The following is a 16276-nucleotide window of genomic DNA, read 5'->3' as shown; positions in this document are numbered from 1 at the left end:
ATTTTTTTGGGTTCCCACCATCAATTGCTTCCATTTTAATCAGATGGATGGGTGGGGTGTGGGTGGTGGGTGATGTGATAAGAAAAAATTACCGTGTTTGCCCTAATCTCCAAAGAAAGAAAACTAGGAAATCAGATAAGAATGTATATATCAAATACTTCTATCGAGGAGAATTGAAAAAAAAGTCAATCATAACGCGTCCAGTTATAAGAGTTGGTGTCCCACAACGTGTAGAGGTTAATTTATGCGTTATAATACGATTTGTAAGCATTATCAGTAGGCAAAGTTGATTTTTTTTTGTGAAATTCAGTAATTTGATGCATAAAAATGGTCATATCTCAAGTTCTATAACACCTACAGACATTTCTTGACTAGTTATGGAAAGGTCTTAAAATAAGCTAGAATATGGGATAAATTTTGATAGTTTTCAAGGTCATATCCAGAACACAAAATGGCGGCTTTTTGTTTTACCAAAACAGTATTTCGCATTTTTTGTCCTGAAGGAATGGTTCTAGAGAATTTTATTGTTCTAGAAAGTTGTAGAGAATCGCAGAACCTTTAATTTGATACCAAGATGAGCAAAATCGGTCAAGCAGTTCAGGAGATATGGCTCTTACAACTTTTTAAATTCATGATTTTTTTAAATTGCCATATCTTCTAAACGGCGACATAGAATTTCTTCATTTTCGGACTGAAGAAAGATATTGAGTCCGGCTACAACATATCAAAATTTAAAGGAAATCTATAACAGATGTTCGGAGATATTGCCCCTTAAAGTTAGGCAATTTTTGTTTTTGATTTTAGTGCCTCTTGCGGATGTTTTTGAAACTTGAAATGTTCTAAAGAGTTGTAGGGCTTCTCAATACCTTTCATTTGATACCAAGATGGTCAAAATCGGTCAAGCCGTTCTCGAGTTATATCGAAAAAACACTTTTTGCTTTAGGCCGCCATATTTGCTAAACCGCTTGACCGATTGTCAAGTATGAATTGTTGATGAAAACATCTCACTGAGCTCTACAACATAATAAAATTTCAGACCTCTAGCTATAAGGGAAGTGGTTGACGGTATTTCAAAATGGCGGACGGCGGCCATCTTGGATTTTGAAAATGCGAAAAAATGAAATTTTACACCCACATTTCTATAGAAAACTTCAAACCGAAAGTCTCTATCTGTTACTGTTCTCGAGTTATAAGGCAAAGTTTGGACCACCGGAAGGCCGGCAGGCCGGCCGGCAGGCCGGCCGGATCAAAAATTTTCCACCACAATTTTTGGAATGTGGGTTGTCTGAAACGTGCTCATACTAAGTTTGAGCCCGATCTTAGGTGGTCGGAAAATCCGACGATTACAATACTTGGTGTTGGCCACGAAGTGGAACACCAACTAATTGTTCAAAAATAGCGATAAAATAAGTTTGTTTGTTATGTGAGCTGGTATACACCATAATATGGAGTAATCTGTATGCGTTGGAAATTAATTTATATTAATTTGTATTAGAGAAGGAATTAGAGAGAAGGTTGTTTAGATGTCCTAACACACATCCTAGAAATTCAGGAAGTTCAGGATTTTTTTTAGAGGTCATAAAATAAATTATAAAACATTACAGTCATACCCCGCTTAATCAAGTCTTGGTTAAACTCTTCTTACGCATTAAAATTAATGGGTGAGAAGAGTTTAACCAAGACTTGATTATGCGGGGTATGACTGATAAAGAACATTAAACGTTAGAAAAAAAACGTTAAATGATATAAACGTCGAAAAACTATCATGCGGCATTTAAATGATTTAAACTATTTGTCAAACGTTAGGAAAATATGTCAAATATTAGAAAAGAATCGCCAAACGTTAAAAAGAACATCAAAGTGTTATCGAAGATATGTCAGAGCTAAAAATAATTTATTGCAAACGATAGAAGAGTTAGAAAAACAATTTAAAAAAAGACTTTTGAGGTCCTCTGGTAGTCGTTCTTCAAAGTTTACGATATTCACGATAATTTAGGAATTTGTAGATTCTTTCAAAATCTCTAAATTGTGTCAATTTTGAAATAAAATCATCAATTAAGACGTTATCAAGTAAATCCTGAAAACTCTTTTAGTATTAGAGGGCCAAATTAGCTAAACGGCTTGACCGATTGTTGAGCTATAAAAGACTAAAATTTCAAATCTACCTCGTTCAAAATGACGCAAGGCAGCCATTTTGAATTTAATTTAAAAGAAAAACGTTGAACTCTAACATTTTTTGAGCCATTTTAGGCACAAAAACGCAACATAATTTAATATTATGTTGCGTTTTATGCGTTACACCAACTTTGGGATGAAAAAAATGATCGATAAGTGTCTGATCGCACAATCGCAAAACTGTTTGTATGTGCTGCAGAGTTTTTGAGCAATAGACTTGTGAGTGAGGCCACATGTATAGAGACGGGAAAGCACCGTGCGGGGCTTTTGTCGTGAGTTGGTGGTGGTACCGCGAGATTATGGCCAGACTCGCTGCCTCATATAAAAGCCACATACGTTGGAATTCGCAAGTTCAGTTCATTGGCAGCTATTGTGCTGTAACACGCCATAAGACAATTTTTTTTATTTCTGTGATTCCCCTTTGAGAGATTTTTTTTGGCGAAAGTGAAGGAGAAAAGAAAAAAATGGTGATTAAGATGAGTGGGAGTGAGAAGATGCAGCAGCGTCGTGAACTCATTGGGAATCGCAAGGAGTTCCGAATTGAGAAGAATGATGCCCATTTGCGTATTGTTGGGAATGACAATCGCATCCTGGTGCACCACAACAATGGCTCCGTGGACATTGTTGGGAATTCCTCAACTGTTAAGGTGGCTCAGAATGCAGGAAGTATCCAGTACACGGGGAATTGTGGACGCATCAGTCTCGGTGCAGGAAGTTCAAATACCAACGTCAACTACACCGGAAGTGGTGGACGGATGAAGCTGATTGATGGCACAAATGCGCTGTGGAAGAAAAAATCCCCGAATGATAAGAAAGAGCATCGTAAGACGTCGGAGCAAGCACGTGGGAGCAGCCCCAAGATCTTCCCTGATGCCACAAATGTTCACATCAACACCAATTCCGCCAATATCGTCATCAACAATACAATAATTAGATGAATTTGCGCACAACCGCCAACGAACATGCCTCAGGAGAAAATTTAATTAATTTATTTTCTTTAATTAAATAACGTGAGACAACGTCTTCACATGATAAGACTGATTGAGTGAAGAAACAAGTGAAGTTGTAGTTAATTTTATTTATTTATTTGTTTTTTAGAAAAAGAATTGGAATGAATGTGAATAGATATATTTTATGTGATTGAGAAATAAAAGAAAAATGACAAGACCTCGAGGATTTCTTCACTTGTAGTTAGTTGTTTCGTGCACGTAGAACCTTCGCAGGTGAGAGATTCTCCTTGCCAGCGAAGAGACTCTTTGGGGTCTTTGGGGTTCCACCACGTGGTGTATTTTTCTCCTTGCGCGAATGCTTATGCGGTGTCGTTGGGGCACTCTGTGAGACAGGATTGAAGTCAATTATATCCTTGAGGACACTTATCGTCACCTCTTGATCCTTCGTTACAAATTCCAAATGAGAAATTCTCTGAAAATAAAAATAAATCAAAAGAATAATTTAGGAGAAATTTCTTGTGAATGTGAAAAGGAGTACATTGGAAGGACATTGCAGGATCTACAGACGCGCATCTATGCAAGGGGTATTCATTGAGAAAATTTCGACACATCTACTGAATAAATTAGGAATTATATGAATATTTCGCTGATTTATTCTATGTAATTATCAAAACATAATTTTAGACAGTTGTAAAGCCCAAAATCAGTGAAAATATTAATAAAATTTTAATAATTCTGATTTTTCCTGATATAAGATGTCTCTTTCTACGTATTTCTTTCATTCCTTATCACATAATTAATACATTGACAATTTTTCAATTTATTTTCACATTCTTTTGATTTTTTAAAAATTATTTTAAAAAAATTAATTTTTGACTCATTTTTTTTTATTTTAGTTTTGTTTGATTTTTCTTCTTATTCTTTTTAGAATTTTGTTCAGGCCGAACGTCATTTCGACATCCACAAAGACCTTTGATTGATTTAGCATTGATTTTAGTATTATTTTTTAATCTAATTGAGATTTTGAGTTCATAAATTAAGTAAGAAAGATTATGAAAATTATCGCTAAATTGATAATTTTTTCTTTATGACATTCACTTCGATTTCTGGGAATTCAAAGCCAAGGAGAGGTGAAGAAATATTATTTTGTTATTATTGATTTTCTTAGAAATACTATGTCTTCGATGATGCTCTCATAAATGTGACAAATACGTAATTTATATAAACAAAGCAATTGGAATCTCCTTTTTGTTGTTTTTTTTTGCAATTTTTTTTCCTTGAATTCAAAATTCTAACGTTGATGTAAAATTTCAGTCACATCAAAAAAATAAGAATGGAAGAAAAATAATTAATTACAAGCCCCCTGTTTAGCCCTTTAGTGGTGGAATGATGAATTCAAAAAATCTGTCAGTTTGACAGCCATATTGTACAGAAGGGACGCACTTGTTTGATTGCACGTCTAAAGATAGTTCAGAAACTAAGAGTAAGGACTCACCTCCTTGAGAATCATATTATCCTCCTTGTAGCACTCAAATCTCTTCTCAACCGGTTGAATGTCCTTCGGTGCAGCACTTTCCTGCATTTGCGCTTCGAGCTTCTCCACTTTTCGCGTCATCTCCTGCAGTTGTTGGCGCAATTTTCGATTTTCCTCCGCATGGTCCGTGTTCCAATCGACAAAATCCTCCAGAAGATGAATCTGTCGCACTGTCTCCGTTTGTACGGCGTCGTCTGTTTCCTTTTCCAGCTCATCAATTAGCTCCTGAATCATTTGATTGGACTCCACACCCTCGGGGGCTTCACGTGTTGGATCAGGTGTTGGATTTGGTGGTCTAGCTCCGTCTGTTTTGCTGCATCCTTCACTTTCAAATTGTTGGCATTTGAATTTGTACGTCATACTCTCGAGTTTTATGTTGCGATTCTCCTCTTCGAGATCATTCAATTTCTGATCCTTCAAATCGAGTTCAATGCGTGCCAACTCAATGCCATCGGCAAACTCCTCAAGGAGAGCCTTCATGTCCTTTATGTAGGTCTCACGGACTTCGTAGCGCTTCTTCAGATCATTGTACATCTCTGCATACCTCCCGGCACCTTCGTCAAGACGATCCTGGAAGAGTTTCCCGAGATTATCAACCACCGCCAGGGTTTCTGCTTCGGAATTCATCAATTGCTCAAAGAGTGCTTCACGACCCTTCATTTCAACTTCAAGGGCCACGGAGGATTTTGTGAGAGCCTCCAGGGCACCACGGAGCTCTTCCTTTTCATCCTCAAGACGCAAAATTTGCTCCTTGAGACGCTCAATTTCGCAATTCATTGAGGATTTCTCGAGATTCAACACCTCAACGTCTGTGTCGGATCTCTTGAGGCGTTCCATGAGAATGCTAACGGTTGAACGGGTATTCTCCAGCGTTAATTGGTAGCTGTGCTTCTCCGTGAGGAGCTTCTGATATGCCTCCTGCATCTTCTTCATCTCACCCTCGCAATCTCGTCGAGAGCGCGTGTAAATATCATCACCTGTCTTCAGATTCCGTTCCAGCTCCACAATCTGCCTGTCTTTCTCCTTCATCAACTCATTGGCATCATCCAGGAGTACCTTGAGATCCCGCTTCTCATACTCAATCTGCAGAATTTCATTCTCAGCAATCTTTTGGCATCTATCGAGCTCAGAGCGCCACATGGCTGTTTCCCGTTCAACAGCTGCCTCAATTTCCCGCTCGAGACTGCGTGTCTTCTCATCAGCATGCAGAGCAGCTAGACGAATCCTCTCCTCGGCAGTCTCATTGATCTTCTCTATATCGCGAATTTTATCCTTCTCAACTTCCGCCAGATGCTCCACGTGACACTTCAGGAGCTTCGCTCTCTCCAGTACAGCCACAGATTCGGTCTCCTTCAGCCTCAAATCCATGTGATCAAGCTCAATTTGACACTCACGCAGCTCCTGATTCACTTCGGCATTCATATCCTTCGCCAGTTCTAGCTCAACTGTGAGATCGTCAACTACCTTCTGGAGGTGCTTCATCTCCGTAAGCATCTTCTGGCGTTCCTCCTCCTGCGCTGAACGTTCACGACGCAGAGCAATCCCGTCATCAGTGAGCTGCCGAATGCGTGTTTCGCTCTGCTCTGCACACACTCTGAGGACTTCAGTCTCAACCTGCAGAAATTCCACAAATTCCTGCTTTTCTGCTCGTTCTTCCCGTATCTGCTCATTCTCAGCCTGGAGCTCCTTCACGAATCCCTCGTAGTCACGCACGAGCATTGCGCGCTCAATTTCAAATTCCATAATTTTCTGCAGAGCCCCATCAGCCACCTGTCGTAGTAGCTTTGTGGCACGATCAGCTTCCCTGGCTTCACGTCGCAGCCCATCCAGGCAGCCACGGAGTCCCACATTCTCTTCCACTGCATCGTCATATTTTGCCCTTAGAGCCCCAAAGAGCCCCTCATACTCAACGAGTTTCTCTGTTTTATGCTTCAATTCCTGCCGAATAATTTCAACGGCTTCCTTTTGCCGAATGGCTGCCGGAAGTGGGATACCTGCATCATTTCCCTTAGCGGATGTTGGGGTCTTCTTGGGTGTTGATTCGGAATTAGCGCGGAATTTCAAGCGACGTGGCAAGGAGGGCTGGAATAATGAAAAAAATATTATTCAAAATTAGTTTTTTGTACTATTGAAAAAAAAAATTAAAAAATAAATGAATAGGAATAAAGAATTAAAAAAATAAAATTTAAAAAATATAAAATAAAAATTATTTTAAAGTTTTAAGTAATATACAGAATAAAGATAAATTACTTAAAATTGCTGACAACAATATACTATATTATTCAATTTGCTGACAGAATAGATAAATTGCTGACAGAATAATTAGTGAAAAAAAAAGAATTCTATTTGCTGACAGAAAAAATGAGTGCTGATAAAATATTATAAGAAATATTTAATTTTGCCGATCTGTAGTTCTATATTCTGGTTTAAAAAGAATACTTACAATACTAACCGAATATTTTTTTTCTCATTTAAAAAAAAATGTTGATAAAAAAATAATCAATCAGCGGTTAATCTATTATGCTGGCAGATTAAATCTTCATACGTAATTTTAACATTTTTTTTTATTCGATTGTCTGCATTTCAAACATTTATTCTATCTAGAATAAATTAAAATTCTGTTTAAAGGAATATTTTGCAAACACAAAATAAATAATTCTTAACAGAATATTTTGCTGTGTAAAATAAAGTCGTTGCTGAATATGAGAAAAAACTACTATTACTGACGGAATAATTATTTTTCTGACCGAATAATTAATTAAAATTAGAATGTTTAACTTTTTTTAACGGATAATCCATTCTCTTTGTATCAAGAATTTCCCATTTTGAAGCCTTTTCAGCACTTTTTCCTATTATAGTATTAAAATATAATGAGAAAAAAAATTATCTTACCGTTCTGAATAGTCTGTAGGCTGTGGACTTTGAACTCTTTGACTCGCTCTTTACAGCATCGAGATCCGAAGCACTTCCTGTCTTTTGGGATTTTTTATCCTTCTTACTTGACGAACTCTTCCCGCCAAAAGGTGAGCTGAACACTGCAAAGACATTGAGCGAAGATTCTTCTTTAAAAAAAAAAGAACTCTGTTTTTAAAGAATTGAATTTTAATTCTTTTTCTTTAAAGGTTGACAAAAAAATCTCCCTCTCTAAAGAAGCTCATTAAAGCAATCCCTGCTGCAATAAACCTTCCCAGAACTCGCTGATCCTTCGCGGCATTTCACACACAGAGAGGGTCTCTTCTAACACGTTTTCTTTTCACCTCTCACTGAAGACATTCAATTTAACTATTTTTTTTCCCTGTGAGCTAAAGGTGTGCTCTGTGTTGGAGGGAGAAGGGAATATTGTGTGTCTATCTCATCACTCTTCCTGTACAATCATTTTGTGACCCTCATCCGTTGAATTGCGCGGTAATTTCAGGCGTTGGGCTCAATTTTTATGATCATCACTTTATTTTAATTTTTTCTTCTACTTTTTGTTAATTAAAATTTTAATTGGGTGATTTACCTGCAATATCGTTGAATCTCTTCAATTTTGCTTTTGGAAAAGACATTGTTCTTCCGGTAATTTGTTCCTTTTTTTGAAACAATTGTTGTTAAGATGATGAAATAAAATTTAATTCCTTTTCCTTTCTGAATTGCTTTATTCTTTAAAGGAAAAAACGTTAACACTTAAAGCACATTAAACATCTTTTTTTTTCCTTCTTTTTTTTTTTAGTGAGTAACAAACACTTAAAACTTTCTTTTTAGTAAAAATATGTAACTAAATTTAAATCTCTCCGCGTGAGCACAAAAACGACCAACATCAACCAACTAATGAGAGGAAACTGAGGATTTGGAATTAAAGGTCGCAACTTGAGGGTAAATTCCATCCCTTTTTCGCTACCAATTTTTTTCCTACCTCTTCTCCCTCTCATTGCTGAGTATGTTGGTAAAGGTGGTAAAAGAGGCAGGAGGAGGAGAATTGTTCCACAATAGAAGACACGACGACCGTTAGGAATAAAAAGTTTTTGGTCGCTCATGTAGGTACTTCCTCTGGAACTCGATTTTGTGCGACGATTTTCTTCACATCTGCCGTGGCGTCTCAACTGAACGACGACCCCTCCTTATAGACGCGCCATAAGAAAGCAGAAAAGGGAATTCCTTCGCTTTGAAATGATCCCTTCATTTTTATTTTATCTGAAGCTTCTGTGCAAGAAAGGGGAAGAAGCAGAAAGAGAGACCCTCGCCTGGGATTTTGCCTTCAAGTTAAACAATTCATGTTTGAATGTATGACGAAAGGAATGCAATGGAGGACAAGAAGAATCAGCTGATTTACCTTCCCTTTCATCCGAGAATTTACTTTTTGAGAGATCCTCAAAAGCAACAGTAGAAGATAAGAAAATAGAGTCAGTTAAAAAATTGTTTTCTTATAAGAAAATTATTGAGTATTGATTGTAGCGCCTCTTGTGGTTATTTCTCAAAGTTAAAATGTCCTGGAATTTTAAAGATTTTCTGAGAATATTAATTTATAAGATAGATTTCATCACAGTCAGAAAGAGTTTTTAGTTTTTATTGAAAAGAAACTAAGAGCTATTTTATCCCTTTTCTATTGTACAGTTTATTTTTGGAGGAGTAGAAGGAAAACAAAAGAAAAGTCAATCATAACGCGTCCAGTTATAAGAGTTGGTGTCCCACAACGTGTAGAAGTTAGTTTATGCGTTATAATACTATTTGTGAGCAGTATTAGTAGGCAAAGGTCATTTTTTTTGTGAACTTCAGTAATTTTATGCAAAAAATCGTTATATCTCTGGTTCTATAACACCTACAGACATTTCTTGACTAGTTATGGAAAGGTCTTAAAATAAGCTAGAATATGGGATAAATTTTGATACTTTTCAAGGTCATATCCAGAACACAAAATGGCGGCTTTTTGTTTTACCAAAACAGTATTTCGCATTTTTTGTCCTGAAGGAATGGTTCTAGAGAATTTTATTGTTCTAGAAAGTTGTAGAGAATCGCAAAACCTTTAATTTGATACCAAGATGAGCAAAATCGGTCAAGCAGTTCAGGAGATATGGCTCTTACAACTTTTTAAATTCATGATTTTTTTAAATGGCCATATCTTCTAAACGGCTACATAGAATTTCTTCATTTTCGGACTGAAGAAAGATATTGAGTCCGGCTACAACATATCAAAATTTAAAGGAAATCTATAACAGATGTTCGGAGATATTGCCCCTTAAAGTTAGACAATTTTTGTTTTTGATTTTAGTGCCTCTTGCGGATGTTTTTGAAACTTGAAATGTTCTAAAGAGTTGTAGGGCTTCTCAATACCTTTCATTTGATACCAAGATGGTCAAAATCGGTCAAGCCGTTCTCGAGTTATATCGAAAAAACACTTTTTGCTTTAGGCCGCCATATTTGCTTAACCGCTTGACCGATTGTCAAGTATGAATTGTTGATGAAAACATCTCACTGAGCTCTACAACATAATAAAATTTCAGACCTCTAGCTATAAGGGAAGTGGTTGACGGTATTTCAAAATGGCGGACGGCAGCCATCTTGGATTTTGAAAATGCGAAAAAATGAAATTTTACACCCACATTTCTATAGAAAACTTCAAACCGAAAGTCTCTATCTGTTACTGTTCTCGAGTTATAAGGCAAAGTTTGGACCACCGGAAGGCCGGCAGGCCGGCCGGATCAAAAATTTTCCACCACCATTTTTGGAATGTGGGTTGTCTGAAACGTGCTCATACTAAGTTTGAGCCCGATCTGAGGTGGTCGGAAAATCCGACGATTACAATACTTGGTGTTGGCCACGAAGTGGAACACCAACTAATAACTTAAAAGATTTAAAATAAATTGTAGACGTGAAAAGTTTTGAATTCTTTTTATTTAATATCACATTTTTCTAAAGAAATTAACTATTTTACGCATTTGAATAGAGAGAAGGAAAACGGTTAAAAGAGAATTTTAAAAAAGCGAGGGAAAACTTTTCCTTGTCGATCGTATGAAGGTATGAAGTTGGCTGAATATCTCATTACACTTCACTGTAATATTGCTAAAAAAAATCGCATGAAATCACACAAAAAAAAGATACAAAATGAATATTTCCAGCAATTTTCAGTACTTTTCCCGAATTTTCTTTCATTTCTTCAAATCATTTTCTCTGTTTTTATTGATTGTAATTTTTTAATTTAACCAATTTACCATACAAAGCAAACTTTTTCTTACAGTGTACCTACATTGGCGGTTTGACTAACTTCACACCAATTTGTTTGGCGACCTGAAAAAGTGTTTTTTGAGAGTCTTTTTGAAAAGCATTTTTCTTGTATTTTTCACCTTTTCCCGCACGCAAATTGCACGTAAGTATGCAGAATGAATCCCACTGAATCATTTTCCGTGTAAATGAATGCACGTAAAATGGATTTTTGGGGTGAATTTCCGGAGCGTCATTGGGCTTCAAACTAACCTCACTTTTCGCTGCTGTATGTTGTGTCTTCAACAGGAAAAAGCGATAAAGATGCCTAAAACTAAGAAGCCAGCAAGTAGCTCAGACAGTGATTCCGGACCGGAAGATGTATGTTTTGTTTTTATTGCTAAGACGGTGAAAATTCTTAAATGTGTTGTTGCTTCCACAGAGGAATCCCGTGAGTAAGAAGCCCAAACCAACGACAACAGAGAAGAAACCATCCGGAGGCGGAGGAGACGGTCCGGAAGGGGAGTGGCACATCGAGGGGATGCGATATCTCAAGGTCAGGGAATTCCGGGGACGTCAACAGATTGACATACGTGAGTACTACGAGAAAGATGGGGAGATTTTGCCGGGGAAGAAGGGCATTGCTCTCACTCCTGCTCAATGGAAGAAAGTTCTTGGCTTTGCTGAGGAAGTTAACAAGAAACTCCACTAGGAGATTCCTGTCTCTGGACATTTTTCTTTCTCTCCAAATTCTCTCCCACCATTGCCCATTTGAATTACAACAAAGGAGGAGATTTTCTTGAAGTTTTTCCACAAGTTTCCCGAAAGGGATTCTATTGAAGTTAAACTCATTCATTGTTTTTTAATTAATCTGTAATGTTTTATAAAAAAAATGCTGAATTACTTGTTTTGGATTAAGTTATTTTTTCAAACTATTAAATGAATTTCATAAAAAGGTTAAAACAGTGGAGCTTATTCTGACAAAAATATTTTCTTTTCTATCTATTTCGTCTTACAAGGGATTTTGTAAGATTTGGCATTCCCACAAAAATTTCTTTTTCATTCTTTTATAGTAACACATACACAAACCTCCGAAATTAGAACACGAAAACAGATGTCGCTGTTAAAATTTAAGTTTTATCAAACGAAGTGAAACCGAAGATAGACGAAGTGAAATAAGTTTATGTAAATAAAGAAAAAGAGGTTAAAATTAAGTGAATTTATCAACACAAAACAATCGATTATTCTGGAATTTTGGTAATATTTTATGTTTCCCCGCATATTGCTATTTCTTTTTTTACAAAGTAAAATAAAAGGAAGTTTTTTTCGTTTTTATTCTAGATTTCGGTGAAAAAAATTGTTATAAATTAAAATCATCTGGAGCTTCCGGGAAGGATATACCCGGACTACTCCTAGGCAGAATGAATACAGGGGCACTCGTTTCGGATTCTGACGTCTGTTTGCGGAAATTTAAATTCTTCGAGCCAAATTCAGAGCCTCCTGAAATAAAGTTCTTTTTCATACTCTAACAATTTGATTTTAATTGTTTGGTAAATGTCCTTTAATGCATGTGAAGATACGGCATATGCCTCATATTCATCCACTAAATCCAATAAATCATCAATTGGCAGTGAAACGGAATATATAAATGAAACGGAAATATCTCTAGAAAGTAATTACGTTTATTGCCGTAAATGACGAAAAATGGTCAATTTTTTTCCACATAATTCACTTTTTTTTTGTGTTAAAAAAAAACCTAAAACAATTCTAAACACTCAGATTCACGTAGAATAATCGTCAAAGTAGTCGATTGCTGCCAACAATGACGATAAATCATGTTTCTATAGACACAAAACCCGCAAAAAGATTGAAAAAGCACCTCGGCAGGTCCTTATAAAACATATGATTTTGTAAGATTTTCTTACAAGTTATAAGAAAAAATTCGGCCGGAATACCAAAACCTTTTCTTTTCTATTATAGCAAAAATGTTTCTCGCGACGTGGTCTAAAAGTTGAACTGTGAAACTTTTTAGATCTTACAAATTTATAAGTTTTTTTTGTGAGAATGCCAAAAAACCTTATAACTCACGAATTGTAAGAAAAGAAAAGAAAATATTTTTGCCAGAATTAGCTCCAGTGTTTTTTCTTTCAGAAAAATCCATTAAAAGTAAATTTTAAAATTAAAATATCCAATTAAACTAATTTAAAATGATTTTTTGATAAAGGAATAAAATTAATTTATAATTTCCACAAATCCAAAATCCTGTAAGTCCCATAAATCCCATAAATCCAACAAATCCCAAAAATCCAGCAAATCCCATATTTCCAGCAAATCTCTTTCCTTTTAGTGTAAATTCGTTAAATCTTTCGGTTTTGATTGTGCTCTTTCTAAAATGTTGATTTTAAATCCCATAAATACGATAAATCCTTAAGGAGAATACCACAAATACCATAAGTCTTATGATATTTCTTCCAAATTATTTCAAAGAAATTACTTAACGTGATAAATATTTCCATTTATTCAACTATTCATTGTGATAAGACCCATGAATCCCATAAATATTTAAAAAAAAAAAAACAATCTGTGGATTAAAATGATTTTTTTTAGAAATCCTACAAATACTTAGGGGAGAGCGGGGTTAAAAAAGTCACTTAAGGGTCTAGAAAAAGCTCAAAATATCATATTTCCCAAATGCACAAAGCGAAATGTTTAGCTCATTTCCTTAGGAAATTTACTGCCCTACAACTCTTTCTCAGATCATTTTGTTCTATCTAGCTAGGAAATATGATATTTTAGGCTTTTTCTAAACCCTTAAGTGACTTTATTAGCCCCGCCCTCCCCTATAAAAAATCCATATTATGTATTTTTTTTTAATAATTAAATACGTCTTAAATATTTTTTCCAATACCACAAATCCCATAAATCCATGTGAAAAGAACTCGTTAGTATTAAAAAATATTTATCAAGTCCTGCAAATACAATAAATCCAACAAGTTTTAAAAAAAATCTCTTAAAATTCAATACTTGAATCCTTTATTTTTTTCTAAAAGAAAATCCGAGAAGGACTTGATTCCTTCATTACCAAAAATCTGTAAACTCCTTGCAAGTCCTTCAAATCCTATAAATACTTTCAAAAAATAAATTATTTTGACTCTAAATAATAAAAAAAATCTCAATTAATGTTTTTATTATTATTCAGTATTTCTAAAGCCTTGAAAATCCCATAAATCTTCAAATCTCATTAAAAAACAATGGAGAAGTTTCAAATTCTTCAGCAAAAACAATGAATATTTAATAATTAATTTTTTTCTTAAAAATATTCTAACGTTCCTTTAAATCCTCGTGATAACTCCCACAAATCCTTTCATAAAAAAAGTAAAAGTAAAATATTTAGTGAAAACTACATATTGCAAGGAATTTCCCTTTGTTCTTTTCTATTTCTTTTTGATAGAAAATTCTCTCTTAATTTGTTAGAAGAATCGATTATACTGCACACTTTCATCAGGGACAACAGAATATTTTATTTTTATAACTAATGAGAGTAAAAAAGAAAACATTTTCTTTAAATTTCTCTAACACAGTTTATTTTGATCAGACCACATATTTCTTTTATACTAAATTAAAATTTGATTTGTTAATGAGAATGTTTTTAGTTATTTTTACATAAATTATTTTTTAAATTAAATTAAATTTTTTCTTCAACTCCAAGAGAAATTAAAAATTTATAAATGCTTCACAACATTTTTTTTTATGTTAAATAACATAAAATTCAACATTTTAGCCGTTTAAAGAAGGGAATTAAATCATAAAATTCAATAGAGATTTATTCGAATGAAATAATTCGCTTTTCAGGGGGGCTTTCGTAGAGCCTTCTTGTGGAGGCTTCTTTTTTTTATTAGTCTACCTGACGCACTGACAATTCCATGTGGGGCCAGTTGATTGCCCCCCTCTCCCTCCGGGGAGTATGATCACATTTCCTGCGCAATGTACTCGCGCGCGCGAAATAAATAACATTGATGGTAATCATAATTAAGTGGAGAGGTGATAGCGCACAAGCGAACTTATATATTGAGCAAATAAAAATGAAATCTGTGACAGGGCACAGAGCTGAAGGATGATTAACAATGATTTTCGAATTCTCTCTCACTCTCTGATATCGCGTGCGGGCGCGAAGGAGATAAAAAGGTGAAGGCGGGGGTGGGTGGGCTCCTCACAGATAGTAGGCAACAATGCCACAAATGATGCAAATTATGATAAAGGGAAGCCAGGTCTTCACCACCCCACCGGGTCCAACGTACTTCCCGCAGAAGAACATCCAGAAGGCCAGGGTGACCATGTTCCAGTTGCTGCGATTCCGATACTTCATCAGCGTCAACGCCATCCCGACGTGCGAGTGGCAGTTGTCGCAGAAGAGATTGTGCATTCGCGTGCCGTAGACAACGGACGCCTTTGAGACGCACTCATCCCACTCATGGGCACCCCCTTGGACGTTGTAGGCGTCCAGCTGGAGGTAGCGTGTGGGTCGTCCGAAGCCCATGTTGTCTTCGGAGACAAAGTAGGGCCCCGCAAAGTCCCGGATGACTCCATTGGACATGGCAATGCCCATGTGCCCGATAAAGGGAAAGAACCACGTGAGGACCGGGATGGGGGTCCACACAATGCAGAAGGGGAATTTATCAGTGGCAAAATTTATTGTTGCCTCACTCGTTGATGAGAGACGCCTCTCCATTTTTTTTCTTTTCTTTTATTACTGCGTGGTTTTCCTTCTTTTTTTTATTCTTCACAATAGAACCTCACACGGAGGAGGAACCTCTTTTCTCACACCAATCCGTCAAAACACTGCAATTTTTCCCTTTGCTGCTTTTCAATGTTTATATTTTGTTTCTCTTCTTCGCTGCTGTGCCGCTCAATTGGCGCTGTTGTCACTAAGAAGGTTTTGGCGGGAATGAGAAATTATTCTGTTAACCGTTTTAGCTGTGTTTCTTTCAGACACAGCTTTTGTGTACCGAGCAAAATCGAAAGTCGTCAGATCGGGCTCAAACTTGGGATGAGCACGAATTAGGGTCCCCACATTCCAAAAAACGTATGCGCCAAAAAAAAATTTTTTCCGGCCGGCCGTCCGGCCGTCCGTCCGGCCGTCCGTCCGGCCGTCCGGCCGGATCATAAACTTAAATTGCAAGAGAACGGTGATAGATAGAGACTTGCGGTAAACGGCAAAGTTTAAATATCGACCTGAAGAAATCCGATTATGAGGTCAAATCCACCCCCCCACCCCCGCGTCCGCCATTTTGAATAACCTCAAAATTTTGTTTTCGCTATATCTCAGCCGCTATTAAAGCTAGAGGGCTGAAATTTTGATATGTTGTAGGGGCCATCAAGACCTTTCCAACGATACCTCATTTTCGAAAATCGGTCAAGCCGTTTAGTCAATATGGCCGCC

General features: G+C 36.3%; 4 protein-coding genes across 4 annotated transcripts; 2 read left to right on the top strand and 2 right to left on the bottom strand.

The window, feature by feature from the left end:
* Positions 1–2528: 2528 nt before the first annotated feature.
* On the top strand, positions 2529–3342 carry LOC129795376 (uncharacterized). The gene has a single exon (XM_055836602.1). The coding sequence runs from the start codon at positions 2640–2642 to the stop codon at positions 3111–3113; it is 474 nt and encodes a 157-aa protein (XP_055692577.1). The 5' UTR covers positions 2529–2639; the 3' UTR covers positions 3114–3342.
* Positions 3239–8526, bottom strand: LOC129795342 (hyaluronan mediated motility receptor-like). The gene is made up of 4 exons (XM_055836557.1): positions 8162–8526; positions 7552–7694; positions 4621–6741; positions 3239–3597 (listed from the first exon to the last, which is right to left on the bottom strand). Exons 1-4 carry the CDS (start codon positions 8205–8207, stop codon positions 3367–3369), a joined length of 2541 nt encoding a protein of 846 aa, XP_055692532.1. The 5' UTR covers positions 8208–8526; the 3' UTR covers positions 3239–3366.
* A 2365-nt stretch (positions 8527–10891) lies between these two features.
* LOC129795379 (RNA polymerase II transcriptional coactivator) lies at positions 10892–11799 on the top strand. The gene is made up of 3 exons (XM_055836606.1): positions 10892–11002; positions 11146–11217; positions 11279–11799. The coding sequence occupies exons 2-3, from the start codon at positions 11161–11163 to the stop codon at positions 11546–11548; spliced, it is 327 nt and encodes a 108-aa protein (XP_055692581.1). The 5' UTR covers positions 10892–11002; positions 11146–11160; the 3' UTR covers positions 11549–11799.
* A 2593-nt stretch (positions 11800–14392) lies between these two features.
* LOC129795375 (transmembrane protein 222) lies at positions 14393–15720 on the bottom strand. The gene has a single exon (XM_055836601.1). The coding sequence runs from the start codon at positions 15563–15565 to the stop codon at positions 15047–15049; it is 519 nt and encodes a 172-aa protein (XP_055692576.1). The 5' UTR covers positions 15566–15720; the 3' UTR covers positions 14393–15046.
* Between the last annotated feature and the right edge of the window lie 556 nt (positions 15721–16276).

The sequence above is a fragment of the Lutzomyia longipalpis genome, chromosome 4, assembly GCF_024334085.1.
Source record: "Lutzomyia longipalpis isolate SR_M1_2022 chromosome 4, ASM2433408v1".
In the NCBI taxonomy this organism is placed as follows: domain Eukaryota; kingdom Metazoa; phylum Arthropoda; class Insecta; order Diptera; family Psychodidae; genus Lutzomyia; species Lutzomyia longipalpis.
The sequence above is the reverse complement of the archived record's forward strand: the minus strand, read 5'-3'. Positions and strand labels throughout refer to the sequence as shown.

Coding starts and splice junctions, on each gene's coding strand:
- LOC129795379 (XM_055836606.1), top strand. CDS start 11,161: ATGCCTAAAACTAAGAAGCCAGCAAGTAGCTCAGACAGTGATTCCGGA. Junction 11,218..11,278: donor GTGATTCCGGACCGGAAGAT/GTATGTTTTGTT, acceptor TTGCTTCCACAG/AGGAATCCCGTGAGTAAGAA.
- LOC129795375 (XM_055836601.1), bottom strand. CDS start 15,565: ATGGAGAGGCGTCTCTCATCAACGAGTGAGGCAACAATAAATTTTGCC.
- LOC129795342 (XM_055836557.1), bottom strand. CDS start 8,207: ATGTCTTTTCCAAAAGCAAAATTGAAGAGATTCAACGATATTGCAG. Junction 7,695..8,161: donor GAGATTCAACGATATTGCAG/GTAAATCACCCA, acceptor ATGTCTTTGCAG/TGTTCAGCTCACCTTTTGGC. Junction 3,598..4,620: donor ATAATATGATTCTCAAGGAG/GTGAGTCCTTAC, acceptor TTTTATTTTCAG/AGAATTTCTCATTTGGAATT.
- LOC129795376 (XM_055836602.1), top strand. CDS start 2,640: ATGGTGATTAAGATGAGTGGGAGTGAGAAGATGCAGCAGCGTCGTGAA.